This window comes from Nannospalax galili, unplaced genomic scaffold, assembly GCF_000622305.1.
Source record: "Nannospalax galili isolate Female #2095 unplaced genomic scaffold, S.galili_v1.0 scaffold257, whole genome shotgun sequence".
Lineage (NCBI taxonomy): Eukaryota > Metazoa > Chordata > Mammalia > Rodentia > Spalacidae > Nannospalax > Nannospalax galili.
Window position 1 is genome coordinate 69,119 of NW_008340854.1, and position 17,409 is coordinate 86,527.

Consider the following 17,409-nt stretch of genomic DNA (forward strand, 5'->3'; position numbering starts at 1 on the left):
GTATATATATATATATGGAAGATAGGAGGTAGATGGTTTCAACTCTCAAATTCATCCTCACTCTTTCAAGGTCTACTTCATACCCAGTGTCGTTAGTTTAGCTATCTGATCCAGCATAGGTTTAAAATAAGTTTTTGCAAGAACATTGTAGTGCCTCTAGAACAGTGCAGCACCTAAGTCCTTGATGCTCTAGCTTTTGTTGTTCTTGTGAAAATAACCATAATAAAGCCATTATTTATGGAAAGCTTTCTACTGTAAGACATGTCACATCCCTTACAGCTATTTTTTAATCCTCACAAGAGCCTGCTGAAGGAGGAAGTGCTGTTATTGTCCCTATTTACGGGTGAGGGATGTATGGCTCATGGACTTTGTCCAAAACTATGTGGCCAGAAGTGGCAGAGCTGATTCTACCTCAGATCCATTTGACTGTTGAACAGTGAGAAGGAGCAAAGTCCAGATACAGCTACAATATGGATAAACCTCATCTCACAGACATTAAGTGAAAGAAATAAAACAGGGTGCTGAAGAGATGGCTCAGCAGTTGAGACCTCTGGCTACTCTTGTAGAGAGGCTGGGTTTGGATCCCAGCACCCACATGGTGGCTAACAACCTTCTGTAGCTCCAGTTCTTGGGGATCTAATGCCCTCTTCTGGCCTCTACAGACATTGCATGACACAGGCGCACTTACATACATGCAGGCAAAACACTCATACACATAAAATAATAATGAAATAAATTCAATTTTTTAAAGAAGTAGAAAAGATTACCTGCTATACGCATCTATATGTAGGAAATGTTCACAATAAGGCAAAGTTATAGAGATGTTATAGAGCAGACACATGGGGGCTGGGAGTCAGTGGTTAAGCAATTGCTTAGCATGCATGAGGCCCTGGGTTTGATCCCTAGTGCTAAGAAAAATGGGAGAGGGGAAGGAAGAGGAAAAAGAAGGGAAGAAAAGAGAGGAGAGGGAAGGGGAGGGGAGGGAAGAGGAAAGAGGAAAGAGGAAAGAGGAAAAGATAGATCAGCTCTGCCAAGGAAGGACTAGTCATTAACTGCAAATGTCTATATGGCAACTTTCGTCACTGAAAGAAATGGTCTGGGGGCTGGAGAGATTGCTCAGTGGTTAGAGTATATACTGCTCTTGCAAAGGACTTGAGTTCAGTTCCCAGCACCCATGTCAGGCTGCTCAAACTACTTGTCAATCCAGCTCCAGGGGATGCTACAACTCTATTCTCTGCACTCACATGCACATACACACACAGATACACACACACACACACACACACAGCCATAATTAAATGTAAAAAAAATCTATTTTTGTTTATTTGTTCTTTATGAGACAAGGCCTCCCTGTAGCCCCAGCCAGCCTGGAGCTCGCTGTGTAGACCAGGTTGGCCTTGAACTCCAAGAGATCTGCCTGCCTCTGCCTCCCAAGTGCTGAGTTAAAAATGTATCACTACACATGGCATGTAAAATAAATCTTTTTAAAGAGAAATGCTCTGTGTTCTAAAACTGGATTGTGATGGTGGTTGCACAGTTATGTAAAAATCACTAAAAAGTATTGAACCACATACCTACAATGCATGAATTTTGTGGAATGAAAATTCTCCTTCAATACAAGTCTTTTAAAATTACAAAGATCAGATTCTAAGCTTTCCAAATAGTGCCATGGGCAACTGTACACAGTCCCATTAGGAGCCAAGCCTAAGAGCAACCCCAAATGGCAAAGGCCACAGGTCCTACAGAGATCTTACCTACGTCTCCTATCAGCACAGGGAGTGCCTTTAAACCTCTTTTAGCCAATCCACATGTGTCAAAAAATGCTTAATTTTACTAGCTGCTTTGTCACTAATGATAATTAAACATTCTTGATCTGCATAAGTATAAATCTAAGTATGTAAATTACAGACACATATGATATCACAACACATGCTGAAGTCTTACATTATTGACATCACAAAATAAACTCAAGGAACCATTTGAGCTCATTCTTTCCCTTTCATCTGTAACAGCAACTGACAGACCTCTCGGCCCTTTTTGCAATGTTTTCATTTTCATCATGATTCACTGAAACTCCCATGCCAGTGGTCATTGTCATGGCCAGATTCCCAGCCATTGTTAATAGTAAAGATGTCTGTCCTCAGCTGCTCACCTCAGCTGAGATCAAGTCCATGTTGCATGAGGTCTCTATAGCCATCTTGTCCCCAGAGAAAGGAGATAGGAGTCTGTGGTTGAGGAAATATAGTCCCTGTAACACCACATAAATGCATAGTCTCATGAGCATTTGCTATACCTGATTTATCTTTAGTAAAAGCAGAAATGTGCGTGTTTTGGTGACAGTGCTCCTTATAACTTTTACAGAGAAATTCGGAACACTAGAAGCTTAACTTCCATAGACCCTGATGCCCTAACAGAGCTCCCCCTTCTGAAGTTCCTGTAAGTATTAACTTCTTTCTCATCACACATTTTTTTAGAGTTTTAATGCTGTTGTCACCCAGGAATCTCTCTAGGATGATATTTTCTAGCATCACTTAATGATGGATGGCTCAGTCAAATCACATCTTGTGAAGTCCCACCTCTCCCCATCAACAAGGCACCAAGTGAGATGGTTCACATGTTTAAAGCCTATCCCAAAAGTCAGCACCTAGTTCTGTGACCAGGAACTTACTCCAAGAGCCAAGAGGAAGAAAATGCTATAGTATACAGAGTCTTTGAGGGTGGTATCACAGGACAAAACAAAACAATCCTGAGAACCAACTGTCATTTTTGTTTGGAAATTTTAATTTTTATTTGTATTTATTGGAAATACAGCAAAAAACAAAGCCACAAAGGGTTAAATTTTCTCTCTTGTGGGGAAGGAAAAAAATGGAAGGATACACCACGTATGCTTTGCTTCGGCTGGCTCTCCATGAGAGCAGGAACCACAACATTTTGGTTCTGTTTCATCTTTACTGCCTGGCACACAGTAGGTGCTCAAGGAAAATGTGTTGAATAGATGTGTATATTTGACATGATAGTCTCTACACAATAGTTGGCAGAACCTCCTTTCCTGTTTAGTGTATTATAAAGAAATAGGAAACAAAAACAGTATAAAAAATAAAAATTGGGGCTGGAGAGATGGCTCAGTGGTTAAGGGCACTGGCTGCTCTCACAGAGGACCCAGGTATGATTCCCAGCACCCACATGGCAGCTAGCAACTATCCACAACTCCAGTTCCAAGGGAATCCAACACTTTCTTCTGAACTTCACAGGCATTGCATGACACACGGGTGCACTTACATGCATGCAGGCAATACACTCATAGACATAAAATAAAAAATAAATAAATAAATAAATAAAAATAAATAAAAATCAGCTGGGCGTGGTGGTGCACGCCTTTGATTCTAGCACTCAAGGGGCAGAGGCAGGTGGATCTCTGTGAGGTCAAGGCCAGCCTGGTCTACATAGTGAGTTCCAGGCCATCTGGAGCTAGAGGGAGACCCTGTCTCAAAAAGAACTCCCCTCCAAAAAATAAATAAATAAAAATCAACCTTAATCCCCATGCCCAGACATAATCACTATTAACAATTACATTCATTTCCACCCAGGCTTTCAAGATAAAAATATATCCCAGGGCTGGGCATGGTGGTGCATGCCTTTAATCCCAGCACTTGGGAGGCAGAGGCAGGAGGATCTTTGTGAGTTCAAGGCCAGCCTGGTCTACATAGTGAGTTCCAGGACAGCTGGGGCTACAAGAAGACCCTGTCTCAAAAATAAAAATTAAAAAATTTAAAAAAAAATCCCCACGAATATTTGATGAGGTAAATCTTTCAGGGTAAATAGAGGTATTCAGGAAACAAAGGGGCCCACAAGGGGCTGGGGTGCCCCCATAAAGACAGAAGCATGGAACCATGTGGTTCACTTGGGGGAACTAGAAACAGTCCCATGTTGAAGAGGTGGGAGTGAGAGATGCCAGAAGTAATGAGATGTGTAATTGAAAGATATCTTCTGGGACAAAATAACCCCTTTTATGGATTTAGAGTTCCAAATCAATTGGTGGTCAATCAGATCATTAAGGGAAACAACAGAGAAAGGAACTGGTTTTAGGAGGTTTGAAGAGTAGAGAGGTCATTATTCAAGTCTCTTGAGTCTCACGGCTGGCCCTTTACTTGATGGCCCCCGTTTACCTCTTTGGTCTTGTCTGCCTATTCCTTTATATGAACACCAACCACAATTTAGCTGCCACACCCAGGACACCTATTAGTGTTGCTTCTCTCCTTTGTTGTCTGGAATATCCCGTTACTCATTTTGAGTTCTTTGGGTCCGGCTGCCTCTTCAAACCCTATGCCTTCTTCTTTAGAAGGAGTCAAGGCTGAATTTGCCTTTGAACACGTATCAATGACACTTGAGCTACTTTGTACAAGAAAACCCTCTCCAAAGCTCTACTGGGTAGTATTTAGGTCTCATCCCACACTATACCAAGCCTCTCAAAGCACATTCTGTTCTCTAGACACAGTCTAGTAACTGTAAAGACATGCTCTACCAACTAAATTTTGGAGGCCTCAGGAGTCTCTGAGTTGCTCTGTTCATAATATATTTTGAACATCTTTTAATCTTGACCTCTTTTCCTTTATGGTATGAACCTTGGAAGAAGACATTGTCTTTCAAATTCTTCTTTTTTTGGCATGTGGTTTAAATGGTACCGCTGGGTATGCTCAGGTTACTGCTGTCATTCTTACCAAAATAATAATGCAATATAATGTAGAATTTGAAACAAGAATGCTGACTTGAAGTGAGGGGGCATGTGTTCCTCCACTGTCCTCCTTTTCCCTCCCATCCCAACCATATATACAATGTCTTCCAATTGAAACAAAGATCTCTCTCTCTCTAAGCAAAGCAAATATATCACTACATTGGATTAAACTTCTATGCACTGAAGGAATATCATTTCAGCCTAGGGTTAGCCCTTGTCCATCAGTCATGAGATAATTAGTGGAGGAGTTAGAATTTGCTTCCTAAAGTCATGTTTTAAGAAACTTCTGGGCCTAGAGAGATGACTCAGCAATTAGGAGCACAGATTATTCTGGCAGAGGACCCAAGTTAGGTTCCCAGTACCCACATGGCAGTTAACAACTGCCTGTAACTCCAGTTCTAGAGGAATCCGATGCCCTCTTCTGAGCTCCACAGGCATTGCATGACACAGGTGCACTTACATATATGCAAGTAATATACCCATGCTCATAAAATAAAAATAATAATAAAACATTTTCAAACTTCCTTATGCTACTTCCTGTGTATTTTCTTTCCTAAAATCTTCTTCTTTTTTTCATGTAATTTAGTGGCATTTTCAATACTGGACTTAGAATATTTCCTGACCTGACCAAAGTCTACTCCACAGATGTATTCTTTATACTGTAAGTATGCTCAACATGTAGTGTTTGGTATATTTTATTTGCCACTATTAAGAACTTGGGGGGGGGGGGCAGGGCAGTCATGGGATTTGGTAGAAGCTGAGAAAAGCAATAGTTTCAAGGAGAAAACAGTAACCATGGTAACTATGCTGATGGACGAAGTGAGGCAGCACTAAATCATGGCCATGAGTTAGCTAAATGGGGATCACTGATGATTCTGATAAGAACAGTCCCAGTGGAATGGTGGGAGACAGAAGCTGAGATGGAATGGGTTCAAGAGTGAACTGGAGGGGAAGAATTAGAGAGAGGAATGAAAACCGATTCTTTCAGAAGTTTTACAATTAAAAGAGAGCAGATGATATCTCAATATTTGAAGGTAGAAAAGATTTTGAGTATTTTTGGTTTTGGGTTTTTTTTCCTAGTTCTGGTGATTAAACCCGGGACCTCATATACTTTAGGGAAGTACCTCTATCACTGAGCTTAATTCCTAGCCCGATTTATTTTTTACCTTTATTAATTAATTTTGTATGTGTATATATGTGTATATATATATACATATGTGTATGTGTGGTGTGTGTGTATGTACAAGAGTAACATAGCACACATGTGGAAGTCCGAGGACAATTTTCTGGAGTTGTTTTTTCCTTTAACCATGAGGGTTCTAAGGATCAAAGTCAGGTTGTGGCAGGTACCTTTAACCACAGAAACTTCTTACCCCCGCCCCATGAACCCCATTTTATTTTTAAATGGAAGAAATCATCACATGCTTACTGAGGGGAATGACTGAGTGGGGGTAATGACAACAATGATTCTTTATCATTCATATTTTCTAAGAGTTTTTCAAACCCTTTCCTATGAATAATATTTACTCTATTCAACTACCTTGTAAGACATAAAAGTCATTATTTTTCTTTTCAACAGATAATGAAACCAAGAACTAGAAAACCCAAGTGCCTTTGTCTGAATAGAGTTTTATGGAACAGTCAAAAGCCATGCTTTAGATTATCTGCCTTGTGTTCTTTTCCAAAACCTGCACCTTAGATCAGTTGTCTTGCCTGGTAGCACAAAAGATACAGTGCATATGTTGGGAGAATTAGACATGTATAATGATAAGCACCAAACTTAGCAATTTTTTGTCTTTTTTTGAGACAGGGTCTCCCTGTAGCCCCAGTTGGCCTGGAATTCACTATGGAGACCAGGCTTGCAGAGATCTGCCTGTCTCTGCCTCCCAAGTGCTATGACTAAAGGTGTGCACCAATAAACCTGGCTCAAACTTAGTGTTTTTCCAGGAAAATAAAAGACCATGTTTCTTTGCTATAGAAAAGCTCTGTTTAAAATATAAGTAGTCTTCTGGGAGCACCTGCCTGGCAGAGTTTTGTAAATAGAGAACAGTCTAATAATACTCATGAAATAAAATATGTTGATCCCTTTTTCCCGATCCTTCTATTGACAGAAAATTCTAGTTGCTATGGACATAGTGTTACAGATCCCTGAGTTCCATCTGCTTCAAGATAAAAAGTAAATCGGAGACCTCAACTCACATCTGAGCTTGCTTACTGCATGCTTCCCTCTGAGTGCGTGTCCACCTAGGACAACTCTTATCACCTCATGTGGCCGTGAGGTTAGAAAAGGGTTAATGACACTTGGAAACAGATACAGTGAGCTGTATTGTGACAGGTTCTTTAAACGCTGATGTGCAACAAGAGCCCATTTCCAGGATAAAAGCTTTTTTTTTCAAGTGTTTTCATCTTTCTCTTGCAGTGAAATCACAGACAATCCTTACATGACTTCAATCCCTGAGAATGCATTTCAAGGACTCTGTAATGAAACCTTGACACTGTGAGTATTGCCAGGCTCGATCCTGCCAACATCTGAATTTTATTTGGGGCCGTTGTTGTAGTTTTACAGACTAAAGATGTGTTGGATTTTTTGTTTTTTTTAATTGAATTTTTGTATATTTCATATAAAATATCTCAAACAATCTTAATCATCTTTATACCCCCATCCCCACTAGCACCCTCCTACACCCCCCCAGTGGAACCCATATACTCTGTCATCCGCGTTAAGGCCCAACGTGTCAAGTCAGTGACCCCAGACGTTGCCCAGAAGCATGCTACCTTATAACATGCACTCTGTGGTCTGAAAGGGGTTTCATATAATTACATGAGTATTGCCTTGTGGTATGATAGTCTATAGACCAGAAACAGGTTGAGCTCATAAGATATGCATATTCCCTTATGGCAAGTGTTGGTATATTTGCTCTGTGAAGGGCCAGTTGGGCTGGTCATGTTATACCGCCTCGTAGCAACTGCTCATCTCTGCCACAAGGCACAAGCAGCCAAATACATACATAAACCATTGGGCATGCTCATGTCACAAATAAGTTTTCTTTACAGAAACAGGAAGTAGAATCTACAGGATTCATGACACAATACTTTATGCAAATATCCCTATTCTACAAAGAAAGAATCTATACAGAGCAAATCACAAGTTTACTGAATTAGACAGTGGTGCCAGTAAAGGCCTTCAATATTCTTCAATGTTACTTCCGCTCAGAAATCATAATGACATCCTGTGGAGGAATGTTAAATAGAAAACGTGGTCTTTTTTTTTCAGTATTCGTAATCTGTTCTTTGGATGTTCAAAAGTAGATACTGAGAGCTGAGGGTGTAGGCTTAGTTGGTAAAGTGCTTTCTAACATACCTAAAGCCCTAGGTTTGATCCCCAGCACCCCATAAACTGGGGACGGCAGCATTAACCTGGAATCCCAGCACTGTGGAGATGGAGGAAGGAGGAACTTCTAGAAGTTCAAGATCATCCTCAGCTACATAACAAGTTCCAGACCCTATTTTAAAAACAGAGAAGCAAACAAAGATGGATGCTAAATCAGGATGGTCATGAAGTATGGTCATAGAGATACAAAATCAGTTCTTCAAGCTGGTGGAAAGCTCTCCTCTCATTGTGTTAACCACAAAATACAGCTAAGGCCACCTCTGCAGGTCCCTTCTATTTTCCATACCAAACCACCCCTATTCAGTCCTGCTGGTTTTTACCCGTATGGTCACTTGAGTTCCCTGCCTCTCTGGTCACACTGTAAGCTTCTTTATAAGATGTAACCTGATTCAGTTACTCCCTGCCAAATGGGTCTAAGCCTCCACACAATTTTCCAAGAGGCCCCTTTCCAGGCCATTCCAAAGGCATCCATTTAGGCCATGTGGACTATCTCAGCTGCTGAGCATCCAACCCATGGGGCACTTCAACTCAACCTTTTCACAATATGGGTGAACTTTTGGAAAAGACAAGAGATTACATCTCAGCCACCATTTCTTCTGGCAGCTCAGTCCCAAACTTCAAGGCCATATGTGCCCTCTGCAGAGGCTTCTGTTGTCCTGGTTAGTGTACTTTCCTACATTCTCAGCTTCTTTGCAGAACGTCATCTTCCCCCTTTCATATCTTTTCCTCAGGACCTCCTTTCCCAGGCAACCTCTCAAATGAAAGCTGGTTGCTGTGCCATACCTTGCATGGGGCTCAGTGTTAGAAACTCACAATGAGGGGACTTACTATTAATTTCCTAGCTGTAAATTTTAGAATGGCATGGGTTTGCCCACCACCTTTTCAAATGTATCTTTTTTTTTTTTTTTTTTTTTTGGTCTTTTTGAGACAAAGTCTTTTGGTAGCCCCAGCTGACCTGGAACTCATTATGTAGACCAGGCTGGCCTTGAACTCAGAGATTCCCCTGCCTTTGCCTCCCAAGTGCTGGGATTAAAGGCATGCACTACCATGATGGTGTTTTTAAATCTATTCTTGCAAAAGCCTTTTCTTTCTTGATGCTTTTGCTCAAAAGTTTTGAAATGTGCAATGCATGTTTGTGCCTGTAGAGCACTTTGAATCAAAGTTTGCCATCTTTTATCTTTCTTCGATATTTACATTTTTCAAGACTTATTTATCCATGAACTTTTATTTAATCTCTGAAAGATAAATCAGTTTTTTTGGTCTGTGTGTGAGAGTGTGTATACATTTGTATCTATTTGTTAGTGTACGTATGTGTATGTGCGCGTACATGTGGAGGTCAGAAGTAGCCACTGGGTGATCTTCCTTGATCAATCCCAACTCTTATTATTTTTTAGATAGGGTCTCTGGCTGAACTTGAAGCCTGTCCATTTGGCTAGGTTGACTGGCCAAAGAGTTTCAGAAAGCCACTTGTCTCCATCTCACCCCACCCCCAATATTAGAGTTTCAAGTACGTGCTACCATGCCTGCCTTTCTAAGTGGGTTCTGAGGATCCGAATTCAGGTTTTCATGCTTGTGTGGCCAGTGTTTAACTGGCTGACCCATCTCCCCAGCCCATCAAGAACATGTTCAATGTTCATGAAACTTAACAAACTTTGAAAAAATTAAAATGTACATAATCGTCACATCTTTGTATAAGAGCTGAGGCTCAGAGAAAGTGAACAGAGCCATTAGCACTTTCTCAGTCTCTGTGCTGAGTCCCTAGGAAACATACTCAGTCCTCACCCACAATATGCTAGTAGCTAGAATTAAACTCACTAGTAGAATAATTATTTAAAACAAAACAAAAGCATAAATAACAACAAAACCATATTATCCTCACTTCCTCATAATTATCTAGAATAAATTTAAGTTTTAGGATGCTCCTTTAACATGGCTATCTTGCAAGCATCCATATTATTAGATACATAGTGATTTGGTCTCCCTAGCAACCTCTCATCAGGCATTATCATCATGTTTCTAGAGATTAAAAAAACAGGATGTGAGAAGATAAGAGAGTCTCTGATCACACAGCTATTAAGCGGCAGAGCTAGGCCTGGCTGCAAACTTGAAGTCTTCCTTGTACTTCCTGTGTTACCAGGGTGCATATGCAGGCGATTACAATTACTGTTAAAGTTCTCCTTGGCTGTCACTAGAAATTCCCAGTACCTGATTGTCCCTAGCAATACCTGGCTGTCTTCTCTTCTCTTCTCTTTACACTAGCAACCACCAGCACACATGTACCACCACATATCCTAGACTTCCAACAGCTGGGGTTCCTTCTCCTGCAGAGGTGTATGCTTCTGGTGGGTGAGAAGAATATTGTTTGAGGTCAGGGATCCTAATTACCAATAGTTTTAGACTATTAGATTCTTGGCAAGTGTCAGTGACCTCACTTGGAAATGGGGGTGATAACATCTCTGACTGGCTCTTGGGAACTGAGGTAAAAATTAATTAGCTGCAGAAACACAACATGTTGAAACATGAAAATTACAGGAGTATGGTTTACCGTCTTTAACTTTTAATTTTTATGTGCATGAGTGTTCTGCCTGCATGTACATAAGTATACCATGTGTGTGCAATGCCTGAGGAGGCCAGAAGAGGGTGACAGATCCCCTGGAACTGGATTTATGGATGGTTTTAGCTGCCATGAGGGTGCTGGGAATTGAATCTGGGTGCTCCACAAGAGCAGTAAGTGCTCTTACCCACTGAGCCATCTCTCCAGCCCTGCCTGGTCTGTCTACTTTCTTAGATTCATCTGTGAAGTTCAATTTAATTCAGCCTACACCCATTAAGTATGTGATATGCTCTAAGGATAAATAGATTTTTTTAAGTATGCAAAAAAAACCATTTTAAGTAGAAAATCTGTACATTTAGAACAATGTCTTTGCAAGTGGTTATTTCAAGGAACTGCAGTCACACCTCTACTGCTGGCACGAGTTAGCTATCACCTGAAACTCCTTTACTTTGATCTATGTGCCCATTTTCTAAAAAGTCCTTTGCAAACCTTTCTTCTTCAAAGTAAACAGGCTTCTGAGGAAAGGCTAATTTATTAACACTTAAATATTCTGGAAAATAGAGTTTCAAACTGGAGACAGCCTATGCCCAAAATGAGGCAACTGTAACATTTTCTTGTCAAGTGCATGTGGCTGACGTGAAATTTTATGCATAGTTCTGATGCTGAAGAGATGAAGTCCAACATTTAAATTAGGAACAGCACCACATCCTATAGGCCACCAGGTTTATTTACTTATTTATTCAGTGTTGGGAATCCAACAACCCAGGGCCTTGTACATACAGTTAGGCAAGCATTCTATCACTGAGCTCCGTCCTGAAACATAAATCATTGACTTTTTTTCTCTCTTTCAATTGATTTTAGGAAACTCTACAACAATGGCTTTACTTCAGTCCAAGGACATGCTTTCAATGGAACAAGGCTGGATGCTGTGTAAGTTGAGGGTAACCAAGGAGTCTGTCACCCTTCCTCACACTCACTCCCAGAAGGACCATCCAGTGGGTCTGACTTCAGCTGAGAAACTCATTTTATCTAAGGATTTCTTGACATCTGAGTAGTAATACTAAGGGACTAGACAATGGCCATCTGAAGCAGATGGTTCCAAGTCAAAATTCCAGACTTGTTCATCTCTTAGAGTGACTTGCTACTTACTGGGTTTTTAATTCTACCATTTTTTCCTCCTTAGCCCATTCTAACACCATTATTTTATTTTATAGATGTTCTATATGAAATACACAAAAATTCAATTAAAAAATATACAAAAAAGACTTGAAATGCAATATGGAAATGTAAAGAAAAAATGTAGAAAAAAGTAAAGAGAACTCTTCAAGATATTTTCAAAAAGAGGCCAGAAGATGGAGTTAAGGATGGTTGTCAGCCACCATGTGGGTGCTGGGAATCAAACCCATGTCCTTTGCAAGAGCAGCCAGTGCTCTTAACCTCTGAGCCATCTCTCCAGCCCACCCTCTACCACCACCACTTTGTGTTTTCAATATAACTCTGTTGCTTCTAGTCTCAATATTTATTGTGCTTTCAAACTAAGGAAAGCACATTAATCACCTATAATTGAAAATAGTATGCTAGCAAATTGGTTATTTCTCTAGAACTGTGTTCAGATATCTTCAGGTTCTAGTTTATCCAAAACAGCAAGCATGAACCTTGGGCCAAGTTACTGAAATTAGCAAGTCTGACTTCAATTACACATACTGTTCAGTGTAACTGAGTACTGCTATCGCAGCCAAGATGGACCAATCCCACACTGAGCACAAGAACCAATGCCTCGGCAGCAGTTCAGTCATTAGAAGTTTGTGAGAATTACAGCAAATGGGAAAAGATCATCACTCTGAGTTTCACAGACATCCAAGCACATTATCATCAATCAGATGAGAAATCATAACACAAGCATCCTTGTTCAAGAGAAGTTGAACTGCTCCCAGCCACAAGTCACATGTTCATACCTCTGGACCTCTTGGGCATTTTCTCTCTACACAATCTGCTGGAGCTGTGTTGCTTCTCATACAATGTCTGATTCTCTGAATTAAATTTTCTATTGTTGAACTCTAGTGATTAGCTCCTATCTGGCCCTAAGCTTTTGGATAAGGGGAGAAAACATTTTGTTGTATTAAAGCCTTACCAAGACATTAATCATTATGAGCAGAGAAGTCAACACAAATAATGTGCTAATTAGCATCCCACATTAGCTGACTAGAAATAATACACCATTGCTTGGAGCATTGGGAAAAGATGATGATAGAGATGATTATAGGATTAAGAAGGCTGCTATTTCTCATGGGATAAGTATTTGAACAGGCTGCAGGATATGCTCCAAGGCTGGGTATTCCTTCTGCCTATTGAAATCTTGATCTCTTTCTCACCTGTTACTGTTTATAAACAAGGGTCCTGATTTCTGCAACCAACAAGATTTCCATAGAGTTATTCAGCTTCACTTTGGACTAATGTGAGAGTTAGGTAGTGGATACCTATACTTTTCTGAATAACAAGAGCCATGGGAAAGAGTCATGGTTCCCCATAGAAATATTCCCATGCAAATGTCACAACATAACCAGGTGCCAACCCAAGTTTCCCCAAGAGGGATTATGCAGGAACACACTGAAATTCCATCTTGCAGCTAAACTATTTCCTTAAACTCCTCGAAAGGCAAAGCTCAGAAACAGCAGCAAACTTCCTCACCACAGTATAGCATACTCCTCTACTCAAGATAGATCATTTCCTTCTAAACACTGCATAGAGCCTTGAATTACCCAGAAACTGGGCTGTCATCTTTTCCTGGGGCAAGTCTTTACTGAATGGCTGCTATATGTCAAGAATGAGTCCAGAGTGGGGCTGGAGAGATGGTTCAGTAGCTAAAAGCACTGGCTTCTCTTGCAGGGGAGCTGGGTTTGGTTCCTAGCACCTACATGGCAGCTAACAACCATCTGTAACTCCAGTTCCAGGGGATCCGATGCCCTCTTCTGACCTCTGGGCACTATACAACATGGGTATGTATATGCAGGCAATACACTCGTACACATAAAAAATAAAAATAGATAAAATGCTTTAAAAAGGAGTGAATCCAACAGAAATCATACACACACACACACACACACACATTTTACACATATTACTGGAACTGTTAATGGGTATTTTCCCTAGCTCATTCCTGATGATCTTCATTTCCCCAACCTCATTCTTCCCTAAGTGTTAGTTACATCATCTTCAATCAGGATAGAGCTTCTTAAGTATTGAAGTACAGAAACATCTGACAACTCTTTTCTAGGGAGAACTTAATTATTTTCAACAGGTTTTCAAAGACACTTAATCCAATCTCAAAAGGAAGATTCATTGAGCACACAGATTTAGCAGCATCTATCTTACTTTTAGAGCAAATGTCAAGTTTTTTCTATAAGCCCCTCCCAGTATTTACATTGAAAAATCCTGACTTTTAAGAAATATCTCCTCTCGTCTCTTCTAACAAGTTCTCCTATACTTTTTAAATATTTTGTTTATTATTTTTATTTTATGTGTATGTCTATTGCCTGCATTGTAGGTAAGTGCACCCATGTCATGCAATCAATGCCCATGGAGGTCAGAAGGGGGCGTCAGATCCCCTGGAACTGGAGTTACAGATGGTTGTTAGCTGCCATGTAGGTACTGGGATTTGAACCCAGGTCCTCTGCAAGAGCAGCTAGTGCTATTAACAGCTGAGTCATCTCTCCAGCCCCCTCTCCTATACTTTTTTAAGTTTCCTTATGTTGATCTTCTGTTATCATTTTCACATAACATAACCATTGTTTAAAGTGAGTGCCCATCTAGCTAACCATGATCTATGACTGATTTATCCAAGCCAGTTTATGGAACACAGACTCCAATGGAGCTAGGATCAGTCATGGTCAAGGAACAAGGTTGAGTAGACTGACACTCTCGGAAAATGTTGTGTGATTAAGAGGCTGATGGGAGCACTTCCTTCCTGGATGTTAAAGCTTCTGGATCTATAATTCCTCATCCTAAACTTCAACTGGAAGGTGAAAGGTGAAATCTGAACCCAAGGCTCAAAGCAAGAAGAGATAGTCCTCAGAACTACAAAAGAATCTCAGGAAGTGGAAACAAGAGGCTCATAGTGACACCTATCATAAGAAACCAACAAAACAAAACACAGAAGTTAAAAAGGCAGAGTGGCAGGATCATTTTCAACTACCTAATTATCTCTAAGAGGTAAGTATTCAAACGACCATACTGGTTTTTGAGAACCTGGCCTCTGTAAGACCGGTTCATCTCCGTTCACATTGGCTGTACTTCCTGCTACACTCATTTTTCCCTCCTGGACTCTGGCTGCCTTTGCCAGTTTGAGGTCTTCTGCAGTATTTCTGGTAAACTTCAGTGTTTATCAACCAGTCTCCTTGTCCTTGGGGACATATTAAATACCATATTAAACCAATGGACAAACAATAATTTAGTTTTATAATAATTTCTAATGATTAGAGCAAGCCAATTTTTACTCTCAACAGTTGGAAATGAAGAGGAAAATCTGAGATGAGCTCAGCAGCTCTGACTTGATTTTGAGCAGCCTAGGAACAAAATGTGATCACCAGGCTACACTGTCCAAAGAATACAGAAAGAAATGCAGGTCACTATGGCCCTTATGCTCAACTTAGTCATAGTTTAACAAAATAGGCTCTTCAAGATTTCTATAGTTGTTCTGAGGTGGCTCTTACCCACTCTGGCTAAAACCAAACAAAGGATCTTCATAGACATAATGGGATGAAGGAATCAAACTGTGAACATGACAGTCCTGTGATTCAAACTTTCCATGACAGGAAAGTACTGGAAAAGCAAAGGTTGGCTGCTTTAGCATCTTAGTCAGGTGTTTGACTGTATGTACGATGGGTTGTCTCCATGTCACACCTAATAATACCCTCTGCTACAGCTTGTGTCTGGAATGTCCACCAAGTGCCCATGTGTTAAGTTTTGGTCCTCTACGTGGTGTTATCAAGGGATGGTGGAACTTTTAAGAGGCAAAGATTAATGGGAAGAAGTTAAATCATTGCTGACATGCCTTTGAGGGGGATAGTGGGCTCAGGCCCTTCCTCCTCGGTCATTGACTTCCCAGGCATCATAAAGTAAGCAGCTTTCTCTACCCCATGCTCCTGCCACAGTATGCTGTGGCACCACGGGCTCAAAACAGTGGGACCAACTAACCCTAGGCTGAAACCCTCATAGCTGTAAGCAGATGTAAACCATTTCTCTTTACAATGATTATATCTGTACTTTGTTATAACAGAAAGTTGACTGGCACACTCTGGAAGATGTGTGCTGAGCCACCAGCTAAAGAGGCTATGTCTGGGCCATTCTCAGTAAACCAGCTGCCCCAGCATTCACTGCCTTTGGGAAGGTCAATTGATCAAAAGCCACCACATCATATGCTAAGTCTTCTTTTATTTTCCATTATTCTGCTTTTCTTAAAGCAATCATATGTGTCACCCTCAAAGCTTGGAAGTATCCATTTCATTATCTTGAAGGAAAGAAATATTGACTGATTGATTTGCTCATTCACAATTCTCATCCAACAAGTATTTGTGGAGCACCAAACTTGTGAGTGGTATACAGCAGTTAATAAGACATGGAACGCTCATTCTGGTCGGAAAGACATGATATGCAAGTAAACAAACTAGGAAATTGCATATTTTGATAATGCATGAAGGAAGAGAATGAGGCAAATTGGTGCTACTTTATATGAATAGTCCTTAATCTCTATTTTTAAAAAATTGAAAGACCCAGGGGCTGGAAAGATGGCTCAGCAGTTAAGAACACTGGTTGTTCTAACAGAAGAACTGGGTTTGAATCCCAGCACCCACATGGCAGCTAACAACTGTCTGCAACTCCATTCCTAGAGGATCCTACAGCCTCTTCTGACCTTCGTGGGCATTGTACAACATGAGTGCACTTACCTACATGCAGGCAATACACGCATACACATAAAATAAAAGTAATAAATAAAATTTTTAAAAATTGAAAGACTCAAAATTTTTCAAATCTGTAAAACCCCATTATTTGTGGTCCCAATACTTGCCATTTCTTTAATATCTTATCATGTCCAGAAGGGGGTGGCTGATAAAAACTCTTTAGTACTGTTGATTATACTGGTCTTACCATACTGCTCCAGTGAAGACAAATCTACATCCAGTTAGCGAAAGGGGATTTTCCCAGTGAAGGCTCTGGAAAATGAATTCTTACTGAAAGGCTTCATGTCACTCTACTGCTGTTAACCATCATTCTTAAGAATTTTCCATCCTGAAAAGCAAACCCCTCAGATACAATAATGGAAACTAAAAATGGTCAGCACCTACACAGACCTCCCCTACGTCTTTGTTGTATTCATTTTATATCAACCATGGTCATTCATTAGCATTTAAATTACCTACACCATGTTGTGAGCTATTTTAAATGTACAAATTGGGATCAATTATAACAAAAATATATGCACTTCACTTCTTTTTAAATAATTTTGTTCTCTAAAAAAGCTATGAGGGAGGCAATTTCAAAATCTTTGGTCACTTTTATTCATTTGGAGAAAATTTTGTTTCAATACTACTTTGTGACTTAAATGGTCTCCAAAATGTTATGCTTTCCAATGGAACAAAATTGAAGACCCAAATATGAGTAATTGCAATTTTAGCCACCTGATATTTGACAAAGGGGCCAAGAACATTAACTGGAGGAAAGACAGCATGTTCAGCA

General features: G+C 40.3%; 1 protein-coding gene across 1 annotated transcript in view; it reads left to right on the forward strand.

Moving 5' to 3' along the window:
• The window catches only part of Tshr (thyroid stimulating hormone receptor), a 69,155-nt gene that overhangs the window by 22,932 nt on the left and 28,814 nt on the right, over positions 1-17,409 (forward strand). Inside the window, exons 4-7 of the mRNA XM_008835877.2 lie at positions 2,362-2,436; positions 5,319-5,393; positions 7,152-7,229; positions 11,539-11,607. Coding sequence (XP_008834099.1) covers positions 2,362-2,436; positions 5,319-5,393; positions 7,152-7,229; positions 11,539-11,607 — 297 coding nt within the window. The remainder of the gene's footprint in view (positions 1-2,361; positions 2,437-5,318; positions 5,394-7,151; positions 7,230-11,538; positions 11,608-17,409) is intronic.